Genomic DNA, 15,072 nt, shown 5'->3' on the forward strand with positions numbered 1-15,072 from the left:
AAAAATTCGATTTTGGCGAAAGTCGACTTTCCCCCTGGAAAAACGGAAAATCTGACCCTTTAAAAATCTGAAAAAAAAAAACTTTTTCAGTTTTCATTTCCTGCACATACTTTTGAGAGTTCTGAATAGCTCGTCGCTTAAATAGTTGGAATCAACGTTCACCCGGCTAAAAAATTCGATTTTGGCGAAAGTCGACTTTCCCCCTGGAAAAACGGAAAATCTGACTGTTTAAAAATCTGAAAAAGAAAACTTTTTCAGTTTTCATTTCCTGCACATACTTTTGAGAGTTCTGAATAGCCCGTCGCTCAAATAGTTGGAATCAACAGATTAATTTTGTTTTTATCGTTATTTTACATCGCTTCGACCCGGTTAGGGTATGCTGCGATGATGATCAAGACTTTAAATGGTTAGATTGCACCATTCTACCCGGCCGGGATTTGAACTCGGAACCTTTCGCATGTGAGGCAACGAACTTACCCACTGCGCCAAGCCACCGGGACTAACAGATTAATTAATTGAATTGCCGTGTCAACTAACTAAAAATTGATAATTGTGTGGGCACGCACTTTTACCAGAGTATCAACAAACATTGAATTCCAGAAATTCGCACTCTAAAGTGTGTTCTACAAGGAATTGAATTGTAATTATGATTAAAATCTTATTGAGTGCGCGTAGGAATTAGAACATGAGCAAATCATTTATTGCGTATGATTCATTATAAACAATTAATTGGAGAAAAGGAATGCCTAATGAGGCAGGAGAAGACATCAACGTTATTTTAAAAGAGAAAAAAATGGCATTTCAATAAGAATATTCCCTATCAATTGATGGCTTCCAGGTTGCCCTGTACGAAGGCTCGATATCGCTCCAGGGGAATCCCTCCCCGTGGTCCATCACCCCCTACTTCGGCCGGGGCTACACCCAGGACATGAACTACTTGGAGAGGATCGTAAACGTCGCCTGCCTCTCCATCCTCAAGTGCATGCACTGGTTCATGACCACAAACTACATCCAGCCGACGTTGCGCAAATATTTGGGTGAGTAAATTAAAGGCCACCCTCTTCGCGAAATTCTTCATTACTTAATCACCCATCTGGCGCATCCAACTCGTTAGAATTAAGGAAGCGGAAGAGAAACTCCAGGGACACGCGGAGGAAGCGAATTCTGGCGCGCATGCAACGGAGTGGAAAATACCGGCAAAATTCTAATCAACTTCGAACGAACATAAGCCTTTATATAAGACGATTCACGTAATCTTGAGGATGTCATGGGTTTTTTGTGGGGGTTTCAAGGGAAAAAATTACGCGATGGCGCACCGGGGATGAGAGTGTAACGATCTAGCGGATAATTCTTGATGGAGAAGAAAAATCGGGGGAAAATGTTGAGGAATTTCTTGAAATTCTTGAAACTCTTGGGGATTTTTACTCTCAATGGTTGAATTTTCAATAAACTTATTCCTAAGTTATTGAAATAAATGATATTAAATTTGATTTGGGGCAGAAACGAGTGAAATTGCAGGCTGCAATGGAAATTTAGTGGATATTTAATGAACTTTAATCGATGGAGACAATAAAATTCGATTCCATCGATTTTCCGTAAAATTCTGAATTAGAAAAGAGCGAAATTTTTGAAAATCTCAGTTGAATTGTATTTTAATTATATATTTCTACTTTGGATAATTCAAATTTCATGTAAATTGATTATAGTAATTTTAAAAAAGTGACATTAAATTCGATTTCGAGCAATAAAAATCATAAAATTTCAGGTTTCACTGAAAAATGGCCATAAAATCCCAATTTTCGAGCAGCAGAATAACGAGAATTTCCCAACGTACTTAAATGTTCAATAAAAATACGAATATTTAGCACTAGATTCTGTTAAATTTCCAATCAATTAAAAATTATTCTTATTACTTGAAATAATATCTTCGCCTGAATTTTCCTGATTTCAATTAATTTTCACGGAATAATTTACCGCACAAAATTCCTTGAAATAACGAAAGTCCCTCATTATTCATTAAAACACCTCGACAATTCGGCAAATAAAATGTTCACGACCCGAAGAGGCATCCAAAACCAATAATTTTTGTCACCGATTTCACCTGATGATTTAGGGTACCAAGTGCCGGACGTTCGAGAACTAGTTTCGGAAGTGCCAGTGACCCTCCAGAACAGTCATTACGCAGTGGCAGACTCTCTCCCATACCTATCGAATGTCGTAAACGTCGCCTGCCTTCATTGTCGTCCACCTATGGGTCTCAGCCCCGATCTAGAATCATTTCTGCGAAAAGGTACAGCTGGATAAATTCCACAATTTTTGCATAATAAATTTCGCAATCCACCCCCTCCACCCCTGTTTTTCTTTCGTCAAGCTGAACATATGAGGAATGAAAAAACAAGAACGTGCGCCTGTAAATATTGGTCCTGCTAATGGAAATAGCCGTGGCGTTTACGGACGGGGAAAAAATCATGTATTTATGTTGATAGGATTTATATTTGTCTCCATGGGTTCGTCAGTGAGGGCCTCAGGAATGCCGGACAGCCTCAGAGAGATGTTTGTCGCGGCATTCGCGACCCTGCCGTTCAATGTCGTGTGGAAATGGGAAGGCGGAAAAATAGATAATTTGCCGAGCAATATTAGGACCGGTGCGTGGTGGCCGCAGCAGGAGCTCTTGGGGCACAAGGAACTGAGGGGATTTGTCTCCCATGGGGGACTCTTGTCACTCCATGAGGCTGCCTACCATGCTGCACCCACTCTTGTTCTCCCCGTGTTCTGTGATCATGATGGAAATGCTGCTCAAGCTGGTAGGTTTTCATATTTTTACATTTTTCGTCGTCTTTTGCCATTTTCCCATTTTTTTCATGTCTTCACATTTTTACATTTTTCAACGTGTTTTGACATTTTTTTCACTTTTATGTACTTCTAGCTTTTATTTTATTTGCGGGGTGTTTCTCGAGAAATTCCTCTTCCTTGCGTCATCAATTCTCTCTAGCACTCGATTTTTTTTCAATTCTTCATAACACTCAGAAATTTTCTCATTTTTTTTTAGAGAATTTGAGGATTTTTTTAGATGTTTGAGACTTTTGCAAATTTTGGAGAAATTATAGCATTTTGAATTCCACTAAAAATTCCATAAAATTTAATTTTTTTTCGCACCACAGAGAAAAGAATTCCCTAACTTACTTGAACTTTGAATAAAAGTATGAAGATTTAGCGCTAAATTATGCTGAATTTTCACTTGAATAAAAATTCTGGAATATTTTTACCTGAATTTTCCTGAGTTCTATAAATTTTTATGGAATAATTGAACTGAAAGTTACAGTTACCATCGATTTTCTCATGAAATTATAAATTTTCAATGACGAAATTCCTTGAAATATCAGTGGAAGTATAACACGATAAAAAATATACTGGAAATGTAAACCAAAAATTTAGACAGTGATCCGGGGATGAAAACCCAAAAACTCTTGTTGAAAGACACTGAATATTCCCCGTCGTTCCATTAGCGCTCGTTCTTTTTGCTCCACACAGTGCCATGCGATCCCCCCAAAGTGATTTCCATTGTGAGCCTCTTCATGACAGAAAAAGGATTTCCGCATTCGTGCAATATACCGTGTCTGATGTTGTGAATAGAAAAAAAAAATCCGGAAAAAAATTGCGCGAAAATCTACGTGAAACCGATACCGACTTCCTCTTCACTCATTTTCGTCTGGAATTGACATTAAAAAAGTGGATTCTCGGACGAATAAAAAAATATCCTATTGTATTGAAATTTACAAAATTTACAAATTTACTTCTCTAAAATCCGCAATGACATGTATTTCTTGGGAGATTCATGCCGTGTTCGTACTTCACCTTTCGACAATTCTATTACATTTTTTTCTTCACGCACGTGAGATATGTCAGTGTCTCTACTTCAATCTGAATACTAGATGAATGTATTCACAAGCTTGCATGTATGAATGCATCACAATGTAAATCACTGTCGTGTTATTCGGAAGTAAATTGCATGAATCAGGACAAAAAAAAATGAATAATTTTTTTTTCATTTTCTTAATGAAAAGAAAAGAAAAATAGACTGAAAAAAAAATTGAAAAATATCTCAATAGAATGAGTTGTATAGAAAAATTGAACGAAACGAATAGAAAGTTGAATTGAAATTTAATAGAATTGTCTCGCGAATTCGCTAGGTTTATCTATTGAAATCTTTTGTTTTTAAAAATTTTGTCTAGCTGACGATGAAATCAATTCTTGTAGAGGTCCTACAGAAATGAAATTTACGATAAGGAATGAAGAAAAACCACCAAAATTTTCCCTCTTCTTTTTCCCCTACAATTTTCACGATAAAGTTCCGACACACAACTCAATTGAAAAATTCCCTTCTCATTTTCCATGAGTTTTCTACACATTCTTCGTTGATTGAATTAATTAACCGACCTCCGGCGACTTGAAATGAGAATTTCCCTTTTCTTGTAAATTAAATAGTTGCTAAATTATTGAGCATTCTTTACCCTCGAGTGAACCCACTCGCCAGTGACGAACAATAAAGAACTCTCATGTTTGAGGATTGAATCATTAATTTACAAAGTTTGCAGTTAACAGCGAAAAATGAGAAATACGGAGTGACTGAGAGTTGAGGGCAATCAAAAGTTGGAGTGAGCCCAGAGTTTTACATAATTCTTGCTGCACGTCATCGGTTACTTTTTCAAATTTTTGCCGATGCTGAACTCGTTGATCATTCGCTTTTGTAACATCTCAAGAGTTCATTGCAACTTTTTTGAGTACACGGTAGGAGTAACTTGTTGAAACTTCTCCGAGGAGCAGCGACTGTTTGCTGATGACAGGGCAAAAATTCACATGAGCTAAATAAACTTCCGCTGATACTCCCGAATAAATATTGAACGATTTCTAATATCACAGGACTTCGTGTGTTAACATTCAAGTATGACGCGGCTCTGTTCCGCGTTTATTTTCCGCGGCCAATGAATATTCGATTAGTTCTGTCTTGTAGCCTGGAAAAGCCTCGTTACACCACTACAAACATTCGATAAAATCAGATCCTCATAATTTAAACTCATAAAATAGCAGAATCAACCTAAACCGAGTGATATTTCCGCAAAGTGCGGAAATTCAATATTGAATCGGCCAAATTCACTTAAATTCCACTTGCGCGACATGAGGAGTGAATACGACGCAGATGAAATAGTTTATGAAGTCTCTGAAATATTCATTTAAATTAGAAAATCACCTTTGAAAGTGGACTGATTAAATTAGAGAAGTTGGGAGTCGGTCGAGAAGTTAAAAACCACCTCATGACTAATTCATCTCACCTGATAATTAGCAACTTTAAATTTACTTTAAATAACTTCATCTAGCACTTCCCATCTATGCAAAAGGGACATTATCATAGTGGAGGAGAGAAGGAGATGGCTTGCGGAATTTTACAATGGAATCCGCCAAAAATTAATTGAAAATTCAATGTAAATCCAGTAGAATATTTCTATAAAAATTTTTCGTACGCGTCACCACTGTCTACAGAAAAAAGTTTCAATAAAATTTTTCATGCCTCTCGCATGATTCTACTCTGAACGTGATGTGAAACGCTTCCGAAGACTTGTCTTTCTGAAAGAAAATGATGAAGATATCAAAAACTGCAATCGCTTAATGCACAACCTCTCTCGATATGAATCGCTTCCCCAACTGTACATACTTCAGGCAGAAATACGGCAGTTTTGCCTTGAGAGAATCACAAAGAACTCGAAAAAAATATTAATCCACTAGCTCAAAATTTTTAATACAATTAATTCAGTAGCGAAGTGGTAAAAGGATATAAGTTATCATTTAGTTACCATTTTTTTCTAAATTCGTAATATTATTATTACCATCTAAAAATTAATATTTCAATGTGATTTACGCAATTTTTTTTATTTTTTTAAAATGCACTCATCTTCTTTTCCCACTTCGCTACTGTGTGACTGTGAATAGCCACTGCCTATATTAAATGGCATATTTCCATTACTTTGAGTAGTTTCAATATTTTTTCAACATTTTTTTCATTCATTATTGTCTAGTTCCTCTGTTAGTTTCACGTTTCATCTGATGTTTGCATATTTCGGGCAGTTCGTTGGGATATGCATAAAATATTACTAAATAAATAGGGACACGCATAAAAAAAATTATTTACTCTTCCAATGTCCAGAAAAATTGGGTTACGCTCGAGTAATAAATCTCGAGAATCTGTCAATAACTGGACTACGCGAGGCGATCCTCAAAGTGGCATCCATCCGAGATAATCCATACAAAGAAGCTGCTAAACGACGTAGCGCATTGTTAAAGGATCAACCGTTGAGCTCCAGAGAGCTTGCCATCTGGTGGGTCGAGTATGTTGCTAGACATCGTGGAGCTGAGCACATGAAAAGCTCCACGAGGTAGGCCCTACCCTAATAATTGAAGGGGTACTTGTTGGTAATCTCGAATTATTAATTTTTAATCTCTAATCCTATTTTTTTCCAGACACATGGGAGTGGTCAGGTACTACTCGATCGACGTATTAGCTTTTTATGCAGCTGCAATTGTCCTGTTTATTCAGGCATTTCGCATATTGCCGCGAAAAGCATCGCGGGGTGTGCAGAGGATAAAAGGAAAGATTGACTGATATTATTTTTCTTGTGATTCTGTAGAAAAATGCGAAAATTAGATGGGTCAACTTTTTGTAAAAGAGCTATTGCAGAATGTCGGGGGATCGCAGAATTTTTATGAGAATTTCTTTCGCGGAAGGAATGTTCTCCATAAAAATTCTCGCATCTATTGCACTAAGAGAAAAATACACACGTCATAGATCTAGTTGATGCGAAAAATTGTTCAGTTGTTTTTAATTTTTCTCTCAGTGTTGATCCAATATTTAGCGAGAGCTGTGTTTGACTTGATTCATCTTTTTTATCGTTTCACTACTGAATTCTTTGTACATTTCTCCTATTTCATTGAAATTCTTCGTTTATTTATTAACAGCGATTGTACAATGTATTTTTAATGTATGTGACGGCTAATACACGAAAGAGAAAAGAAAAAATTATTGACTCAAGTTTATTTATTTTCCTCCATCAATTCGCTATTTATCATGAGAAACATGAAAATAAAACGAGAAAACTTGAAAAATTTATGGGCAAGAATTTCTGCAGAAGAATAAAAATCCATTGACATTTTGCCGTCGAATATCTCTTGACAAAGTGACAGGGAATTTCAATAAATAAAATTGCATAATCTTCAAGAGAAATTCCAATAAAACTCCAACAGAATTCTTACAGAAAATCAACAGAATTTCGTTAAGAAACCGCTACATATTCCTATTAAATTTTTTCAACGAGAAATTCTCCCTGAATTCATCAGCCCATTAATACAATAGCCCACGTATATTACGTACAACCTAATACATTGAATAACCCTCAGAAAGATTGATGGGCTCCATTGTTGAAGCTGATGGAGATAGTTCTGTTGATAGCGGTATCGCCTAACACATGTACCCCACGTTCCAGAGAGCGGAAGTATAATTATCTCGCAGAAAAGACTGTCCCACTGCCGCTACCATTCACTCAGTGTGTTCAGAATGAGCTCAAAAAAGTATCTCCCAAAATATGCCCTCTGCTTGATTCTATACATCTCAATCTGCCTTTTACTGCTTCTAATCAAGATTAATCATTCGTCTCGTGAAAAATCGGTGGCCCACGAGTTGAGCAATTTGAGTTATCCCGTGACGTTGAGTGGCATTTCGATAGAATCCTACGATACGTCAATCGATGCCCAGGCCATTGAATCGTCTCTCCAGCGTATCGCCGATGTTTGTGAAAAATATAATAAAATATCAAGTTTGGAGAGGAAACATTTTTTTCATGCTCCATCACACAGTGCGCTATTCTGCTGGATTCGAAAAGTTGCGTCGACGAGTTTCACGAAAATGTTCGCGGAACTTCGGGGAATCCAGATGCAGAGGAATTATTACAAGTAAATATTGTGTTTCGACTATTTTTTTTCATAAAAAAAAATTGAAACCTCCAAAATGCGTGAAAAATACAAATGCGTATAAAATAATTCTTCAAGTTCTTGTGAGTAACAACTTACGTCACTTTCTCTAATATTTCATCTAAATTCTTCACGAAGACTCTTTTCGAGGTTTTAGGAAATTTATGATGAAATTTATTTTCATGTTTTATAAGGTATTATGAAATATTTTGAATTATTGTCGAAGCACTGAATAGAAATTTTTAGAAACCTCTGGAGGAAGAAAAATCAGAGCTACGACCAGGGTATCCACCAAAATTTCGTCATCTGAATTCCCAAATAAATTGGTCTATTTCGTTTTGCCAGTTCACTACTGAATTGATCGTCTCTAATGGCTCATAAACCGAGATTAACCGAATTCGATGGCATTTCCAAGCTTCTTTCTCAAGCACCAAAATGAGACCAGTTTTATTCCATTCGGATCATTTCCCGGGGACATTGACGATTGAATGAGAGTCATCCCGGTACCCAAATTGTAAAAATTAAATGAGCCAACTCAAGTTGAGGAAGCTGAAATTTCACGAAAGCTGCAGAAGAGAAATTTCTTCTTCGACTTCTAATGAAAATTCCATTAGTCTTTGGTGTATTCAATTGAAACATTCCGCAGCTTCACTGTGCATTTCTTTCAGGGAGAATGCCCAATAGAATTATATTATATTATGATTATATTTTGTAGAAAAAAAAATAGAATATCACCTTTCTACTTCAATTCCTCGCCATAAACCCTCTATTTTTTAAACTCTTGTTTCTTCTCCTTTCATTGAAAAAACAAAACGCCCGTAGAATTCCTATAGAAAATATTTTTGATTTCTGTTCGCATTTTTTGGAATTCGCTATTATCCAGGGCAAGTGAAGTATTATCCCCCGAGAGTGTGGAAGAATTGCTAAACCTCATAGACGACATGGGAGTATTTAAATTCCTAGCAGTCCGTCATCCCTTCGAGCGCCTGGTCTCCTCCTACAGAAGTAGAATCGCGGATAACTCCAAGTACAGTGCCCAGGCCTGGACATTCGTCCCCCGGATATTCTCCCTAACCCGTCCCGAGCTCTTCCATTTCAACGAAACAATTCAAAGTCCAATGCAGCAAATATTCCACAACAATAGAAGGTAAATAGAATCCCACTCCCCCATAATAGCTGCCCGCAAATATTCATGAATTCGTTTTCGATCGTCGGAGAAAAAAAAAATTTTACATTTCAGATTGAAACTTGTGCCAACATTCGAGGAGTTTGTGCTGTGGCTGCTGAAACAATCGGACGAGAATGACGACGAACACTGGAGTCCCTACCACTCCCACTGTTCAATATGTCAAATGCATTTTGATTATGTTCTAAAAGTTGATGATGAATTGATTCACGAGTTCCACACTATTTTAACAAAACTCAATCCCAAAGGCAAGAGATGGAACTTGATGAAACTGGGACAAACACGTGGGGGCTCAACGAATTTCAAACGTACTTGCAATTATTTATCGACATTGACTCCCGATACGATAGAGAAATTGTACGAACGATACAGGATTGACTTTGACATGTTTGATTACAGCCTGAGTAAGTATGAGGCATGCAGAAGAATATAGACCAGTTGTAATCCTGAAAAATAATGACATTCCATTCGCAATTCCGATTTTTCACCTCGTTATTTTCAGGGCTGGCTAATATTTCATGAAAAACAGATGAAAATATTTCGAGTAATGATGCAAGCCCGTTATACGGAAAACTGTATCCAATTTAATTATTTCAACTGCCAGAAGTGAAATCGTAGTGTCCATTTCACTATTTCTAGAACTAAAAATCAACTACTCCTCACAAAATTCAAAATTATTCCTATCCTTACGAACTAACGAAAAAAACTCCGAAACTCATACAAATGGAAGTGATTTATTCATCTCATTCAGCTCTCCCGTACAAACATTTTCAAACTAATCATAATCCCCTGTTCCATCGGCAACGAAAGCAAAAAACCAAAACTGTATTTACCAAAAAACTGAAGAGGCCGATGGAAACGAAGAGCCCTCAACTCAATTAGCAGGATTAAGTTTCTTCATCGGTGAAACGGTGATCTCTTTGCCCTCATCGAACACAATCTGGCACTCGTCATCCGTCGAGTTCCTCACCCTCTTCTGAGGCGTCTTGACCCCCTGCGGCGCCTCACTCTTGCCCCCATCATCCACAATGCAGCAATCGTCATCGTCATCAGTGCTGTGTGCCTCAGTCCTCCGTTTCTTGGGGCTCGGGACTTCCTTGCTGTGCACCTCAGTCTTCCTCTTCTTCGCCGGAACATCCTCAGGGACGTGATAAGGCTCCACATCGACCTCCACACAGTCATCATCATCGACATCATCGACTTGTCCATTAGAAGTCGAGGGTTTCTCCTTCTCCTCCTCCTCCTTGGGCTTCAAATCCTTTTCATCAGCGACCACCAAGAAATCCGGCTCATCCTCCCTAGACGAGGGCTTGTCCCTGTGCACCACAGTCACAGTGAGTGAGTAATTCTGCTGAAAATCATCCACCTTGAGAATAGTTCCATCCTTAACCCCAAGCTCCTCAAGTATTTTCCCATTGTTCTCCTCAGTCTCTCCCTCCTCGGAACTTATCAAAACTATTCCTTTGCCATCCACCATCACATCTGGCTCAATCATATTAAGACGTCCCTTGAGTACGACCTCATCCAACTCGGCGATAGTCATCTTGGTCGTGTCAACAGCGAGAACAGCCGAGGGTGTGGGAGCGCAAACGTAGCACTTTGGATTCGGTGGATTAACGCATTTCTCTGGCACCAGTAATTGACCCCTGTGATTGGGTCGTGGTCTGAGATAAACTGATTTGCACTCCTCGAACAAGCCCCTCAGGATGCGGAATGCATGCAGAATAACTACCCCAGCGACAATGGCATTTGTCGTTGCTATGGCCGGGATTATATTTCCAGCCATTGATTTCACGTCAAACCTGGACTTCTGGGGAATTCCGAAGATGTGGGCTCTTATGTTGGCGCAGGCTGCGACAAAGTCCATGGCGTCTTGGTCGTCCTTGTCCCAGACCAGGTGATCGTTTGGTGATTTTTCCCTCAGTACTTCCAGATTCTTCTTGAGATTGTGCAGAGCGTTGGAGAAGACCTCTGCGCACTTGGCGATGCTCCACTTCTGCTGGTCCTTGAGGCCCGTCTCGTCTGTGGTCTCCTTGCTGCAGCCAGCCACAACGTCGGGGAGATTCTTCCAGTCTAGGGGAGTCGGTGGTCGCCTCTTCTTCCAGAGGTTGTCCATCGACAGGAGGTACTTTATGTCGTCGTGGAAGAGTTTGTTGAAGAGCTTCTCAGGATCGTATCCACAGGATTGCGCCCAGAGACGGGTGGAGACTCTCTCGACGTTTCCCTTGTCGTTTGACTCTGAGTTTAGGGCGCCCTCTCCGGCCTTGTCGCCGGCGGCCTCTGGGTCCGCTGTGTCCGGCGAGACGTCCTGGTCCGGGTCCTCTTCGCCGAACAGCTGGTTGAAGAGGTGCTTCGACCAGACGATGCAGTGGATTGGCTCGCTCGGGGTGTTTCTTATTGTACAACCTGGGAAGGTCTTTTGGGTGGGCTTTGGGAGGCACTCGTAGCAGAGGCTGAGGCCCTTTTTTATTAGCTCGACTTGGCCGTCGTAGCCCGCCGTGCCGGACTCGATCAGCGGAATGTCTGCCGCGAGGCACATTCGGTTCACGTGGTTACGGGCCGCACGATTGTCTAGGGCGTTCAACACGAGGGAGAACTTTTTGAAGAAGGAGAGACCGTAGTCCGAGCTGCGGCAGAAAAGGCGGGAGGGGTTTAATCCAGGGGGTTTCGGCGAGGGGAGAGCACGAAAACGGAAAATCTGGCGACTTCTAGAGGACATTCTGGTGAATGGCTGGAGAAAAAATCCGTAGAAAGTTCTCGGCATGAATTTCCCGAGTTTTTCCACTCTATTTTTTGTCTTTTTAGTAAAAAAATCAATGGAAGTTGGAAAATTGAAGATAAAATTTCTGCAGAAAATATCTCTGTAGAATAAATTGTATAGAAAAATAGAATTCTGATTTTTTTCTGTAGGATTTTTTCTACTGGAAGAAACGCTGATAAGATGCTCAATTTTTGAACAGAAACCGCAAAAAACGAAAATTTTCCACTGAATTCGCCAGGTTTTTCTGTAACATTGTACGTTCTCGTGATGTGGGTGAAGCCCAAGAATTTATTTTTTAGTATTATTACTGGACGTGGTAGATTGTCAAACTACCGCATTTTCACTTGACTGATTTTGTATTTTTTCGTGAATTAATGAATAAGACTTGATAAACATTAAAAATGCAACAGCATTGTCGGGAGGATGAGGCATGAGTCGACTTTTTTGGTAATTATGGGACAGAAATGTTGAGGATTTTTTACAAGGGGAAATTTACTGCAAAAAAGTGTTGAAATTTCATGCTGGAATCACTCATTATTAAGACAACGCAAGCTTTGAGAGGGGGAATGGCAGAGTGTTGTTGTAATAAGTCAAGTGTAATGTTGGTGGTGACTGTCTGCACTGTCTCTGGAGAATTTATCAAGATGTGGAGGATTCATTTAATACTTACTTTGGTGTTAATAGGATCAGCATCAAAATGAATGAAGGTTCAGGAATGGTAATGTTCACACTTTAAATTCTCCTGCGTTAATATTTATCTCGAGAACAAGTAGTTCTAGAAGGAAATGTTAAACCTTCTTCGCAGCTGGCAAAATTTCGACAAAAACTATCTTTTGAGATTTTTTGTTCAAATCATTCAATTGTAAAAAAAAGACTCGTTAAATGCTTTCACCGTTCGACTACTGAATTTTCATGAGCACCTGATGTATACAAAAGATCAGTATGAATTAATTGGCCCCATTATCATCATCGCGGCGGTTATCCTTTCTCTAACTTTTGCTCATTTGGCTTCTGCTCTCTCGATAAACGCGGAGATGAAAATTATGGAAAAATAGCCGTCGGTAGTCTCCTCTTCCCTAATGTAATTTCACCAGAGATTGGAACGGAGAAGAAAGTTCGGCATAAACTTGACGAACTTTAACATAAACCAAGTAATTCCGTAGTTTCAGCAAGATTTTCGTAAGTAAATTTTCATAATTAATTCCCAGAGTGGACATTTCATGATTAAATACTGATGACTGAAATCTCGTAAACTTCGGTGCCTCTAGATAGTTCTCCCGGAATTTTAAGGAAAATCAATAAGTATTCAATTATGCGGGGACATTCAAACGCATGAGGTAAAGTAGATGGAGATCCTCATCTCAACTTCATATTAGTCCAAAATTAAATTGGGGGAATAATATTCTGAGTGAAAATGTGGGAAAGGAAAGTATCAGTATGAGTTCAGTTGATGGGAGGGATAGTTGAAACGTGATAAAGTGGTATTTTCTTGAATTCTCCACATCGTAACTGGGTTCTAGATTTTTATTGGTCCAGTGCTGCGCTTCTCATCAATTACCATCACAAATGAAATCGACTTTCAAACGAAAAATCGTTAAAAATCCATATTTTATAATGTAAATGATCATAAAATGTTTCGTAATCTTTTTAATAAATCGAGGAATTATGTTCGATTTCTACTGGAAATTCTATTAGTCATGTATTTTTTATGGCCGAATTTACAGCGATTTATCAAAAAATTATTATTCGAGTCAAAAATTAATTATTCATAAATGAATAATGGACATCTTATGCATCTTGATGAAAAGTAGACTTTCTAATTTTTTCAGATTTCTAAATGTTTCCTAACGGTTAAAAATAAAGACTCCAATTTAGCCCTTCGAAATATAAATCATAAAATCATTGCTGAAATTCTGATGGACTTCTCGTTCATAAGAATTTCCATAATTTATTGGAGGTCCTAACGATTGAAAATGGAGAACCGAATTGAGACCTTCGAAATATAAATTATAAAATCATCGCTGAATTACAAATGTTGAAAACAATTTCAACGAAAAAAAATGGCCAAAATACTGTGATATCCTTAATCCTCATTTTCAAGCTAAAAAATATCGAGCAGAGAAATTAAAATGTTGCTACTATCGAAAAACAAGACATTGTCTATAAATAATTGCCAAAGAATTTTTTACAACAATTTGTTTCCTCAAAAAAATTTTTTGACGGAAATTCTGATAGACTTTTCTTTTATAAAAATGCCCATAATGTATTTGAGAAGCCAACGCTCGTTAAAAAAAAATGTCGTGTATGTAAATTAAATAACGCCAATTGTCAGAGTTTTTTGGTAAGTTTTCTGTGAAATTTGTTCGTGTGTGTTATGCCATAAACATCGCAAAAACAGTTAAAAGGGCGCATTGTGCCCCACGCCCTATATTTTTAAGGGTGATATCGTGCAGAGGGAAGGGCGGTTTTCTCCGATTAAGATTCAACGATTTTTTTGAATTTCCAAGTTACTTACGACGTGATGTTATCATGATACGAGACTATTTTCACATCCGGATTGAACGTCAACGCCGTCTCACGTGCCACCGCCGACTTGGACTTCCCCACGTGTTGTTTTTGGAACAAAAACTGTCGATTCAAGTTGCTGACATCGATTGTATCCAGATCAAGCTGAAAAGCAAGTTCAAATGATAAATAACATTGAACAATCAGTGGCGACGATAGAAATACGACGAAAGTCTAGGGGCATACATCCCCGTCGGGACGCGGCAAATCTATTTACCCCCCAAATTGACTAATTATACTCACAATCTCGATATCTTTGAAGCCCGTCATCACGAGATTCTTGAGAATCTCGCAGCCAATGCCACCAGCTCCGATAACCAACACTTTACTCTGTAAAATAGCATCCTGCAAATCCTTGCGAAAAACACCGTTTACACTTGCGGCCATTTTTGCATAGGACTAAACACGCACTGGCACGCTCCCGGAACGCTGTGCGTCATCTAGGGATTTGATGGCGGCGCTAGGGATTTTGTAGACTCAGTCGAGATTCAACTTCAGTCGAGTGGAGAATTGCCCTCAATTATTCGTGAAATTTCTATTATTG

The 15,072-nt window shown here is 38.6% G+C and overlaps 3 protein-coding genes across 3 annotated transcripts in view; 2 read left to right on the forward strand and 1 right to left on the reverse strand.

Annotated features, from left to right (window-relative positions):
• LOC107039994 (2-hydroxyacylsphingosine 1-beta-galactosyltransferase) overlaps nucleotides 1-7,029 on the forward strand; it is a 13,029-nt gene extending 6,000 nt beyond the window's left edge. The window contains exons 3-7 of the mRNA XM_015259880.1: nucleotides 839-1,037; nucleotides 2,114-2,290; nucleotides 2,487-2,804; nucleotides 6,200-6,428; nucleotides 6,514-7,029. Of these exons, the coding sequence (XP_015115366.1) occupies nucleotides 839-1,037; nucleotides 2,114-2,290; nucleotides 2,487-2,804; nucleotides 6,200-6,428; nucleotides 6,514-6,655 (1,065 nt within the window). The 3' untranslated portion in view covers nucleotides 6,656-7,029. The remainder of the gene's footprint in view (nucleotides 1-838; nucleotides 1,038-2,113; nucleotides 2,291-2,486; nucleotides 2,805-6,199; nucleotides 6,429-6,513) is intronic.
• Nucleotides 7,030-7,603: 574 nt separating this feature from the next.
• On the forward strand, nucleotides 7,604-9,796 carry LOC107039995 (carbohydrate sulfotransferase 11). Its single transcript, XM_015259881.1, has 4 exons — nucleotides 7,604-7,998; nucleotides 8,900-9,163; nucleotides 9,257-9,606; nucleotides 9,705-9,796. The coding sequence occupies exons 1-4, from the start codon at nucleotides 7,604-7,606 to the stop codon at nucleotides 9,722-9,724; spliced, it is 1,029 nt and encodes a 342-aa protein (XP_015115367.1). The 3' UTR covers nucleotides 9,725-9,796.
• A 121-nt stretch (nucleotides 9,797-9,917) lies between these two features.
• Nucleotides 9,918-14,955, reverse strand: LOC107040020 (SUMO-activating enzyme subunit 2). Its single transcript, XM_015259914.2, has 3 exons — nucleotides 14,772-14,955; nucleotides 14,479-14,633; nucleotides 9,918-11,829 (listed from the first exon to the last, which is right to left on the reverse strand). Exons 1-3 carry the CDS (start codon nucleotides 14,913-14,915, stop codon nucleotides 10,077-10,079), a joined length of 2,052 nt encoding a protein of 683 aa, XP_015115400.1. The 5' UTR covers nucleotides 14,916-14,955; the 3' UTR covers nucleotides 9,918-10,076.
• Between the last annotated feature and the right edge of the window lie 117 nt (nucleotides 14,956-15,072).

Source organism: Diachasma alloeum, unplaced genomic scaffold (genome assembly GCF_001412515.2).
Source record: "Diachasma alloeum isolate Michigan unplaced genomic scaffold, Dall2.0 Dall_scaffold_00315, whole genome shotgun sequence".
Lineage (NCBI taxonomy): Eukaryota > Metazoa > Arthropoda > Insecta > Hymenoptera > Braconidae > Diachasma > Diachasma alloeum.

What these genes read in the sequence shown, in the direction of transcription:
- LOC107039995 (XM_015259881.1), top strand. Translation starts at nt 7,604, where the DNA reads ATGAGCTCAAAAAAGTATCTCCCAAAATATGCCCTCTGCTTGATTCTA. An exon ending in ATGCAGAGGAATTATTACAA is followed by an intron (nt 7,999 to 8,899) that starts GTAAATATTGTG and finishes GCTATTATCCAG; the next exon opens with GGCAAGTGAAGTATTATCCC. An exon ending in CATGTTTGATTACAGCCTGA is followed by an intron (nt 9,607 to 9,704) that starts GTAAGTATGAGG and finishes CGTTATTTTCAG; the next exon opens with GGCTGGCTAATATTTCATGA.
- LOC107040020 (XM_015259914.2), bottom strand. Translation starts at nt 14,915, where the DNA reads ATGGCCGCAAGTGTAAACGGTGTTTTTCGCAAGGATTTGCAGGATGCT. An exon ending in GCTTCAAAGATATCGAGATT is followed by an intron (nt 14,634 to 14,771) that starts GTGAGTATAATT and finishes CTTGCTTTTCAG; the next exon opens with CTTGATCTGGATACAATCGA. An exon ending in TATCATGATAACATCACGTC is followed by an intron (nt 11,830 to 14,478) that starts GTAAGTAACTTG and finishes TTTCTGCCGCAG; the next exon opens with CTCGGACTACGGTCTCTCCT.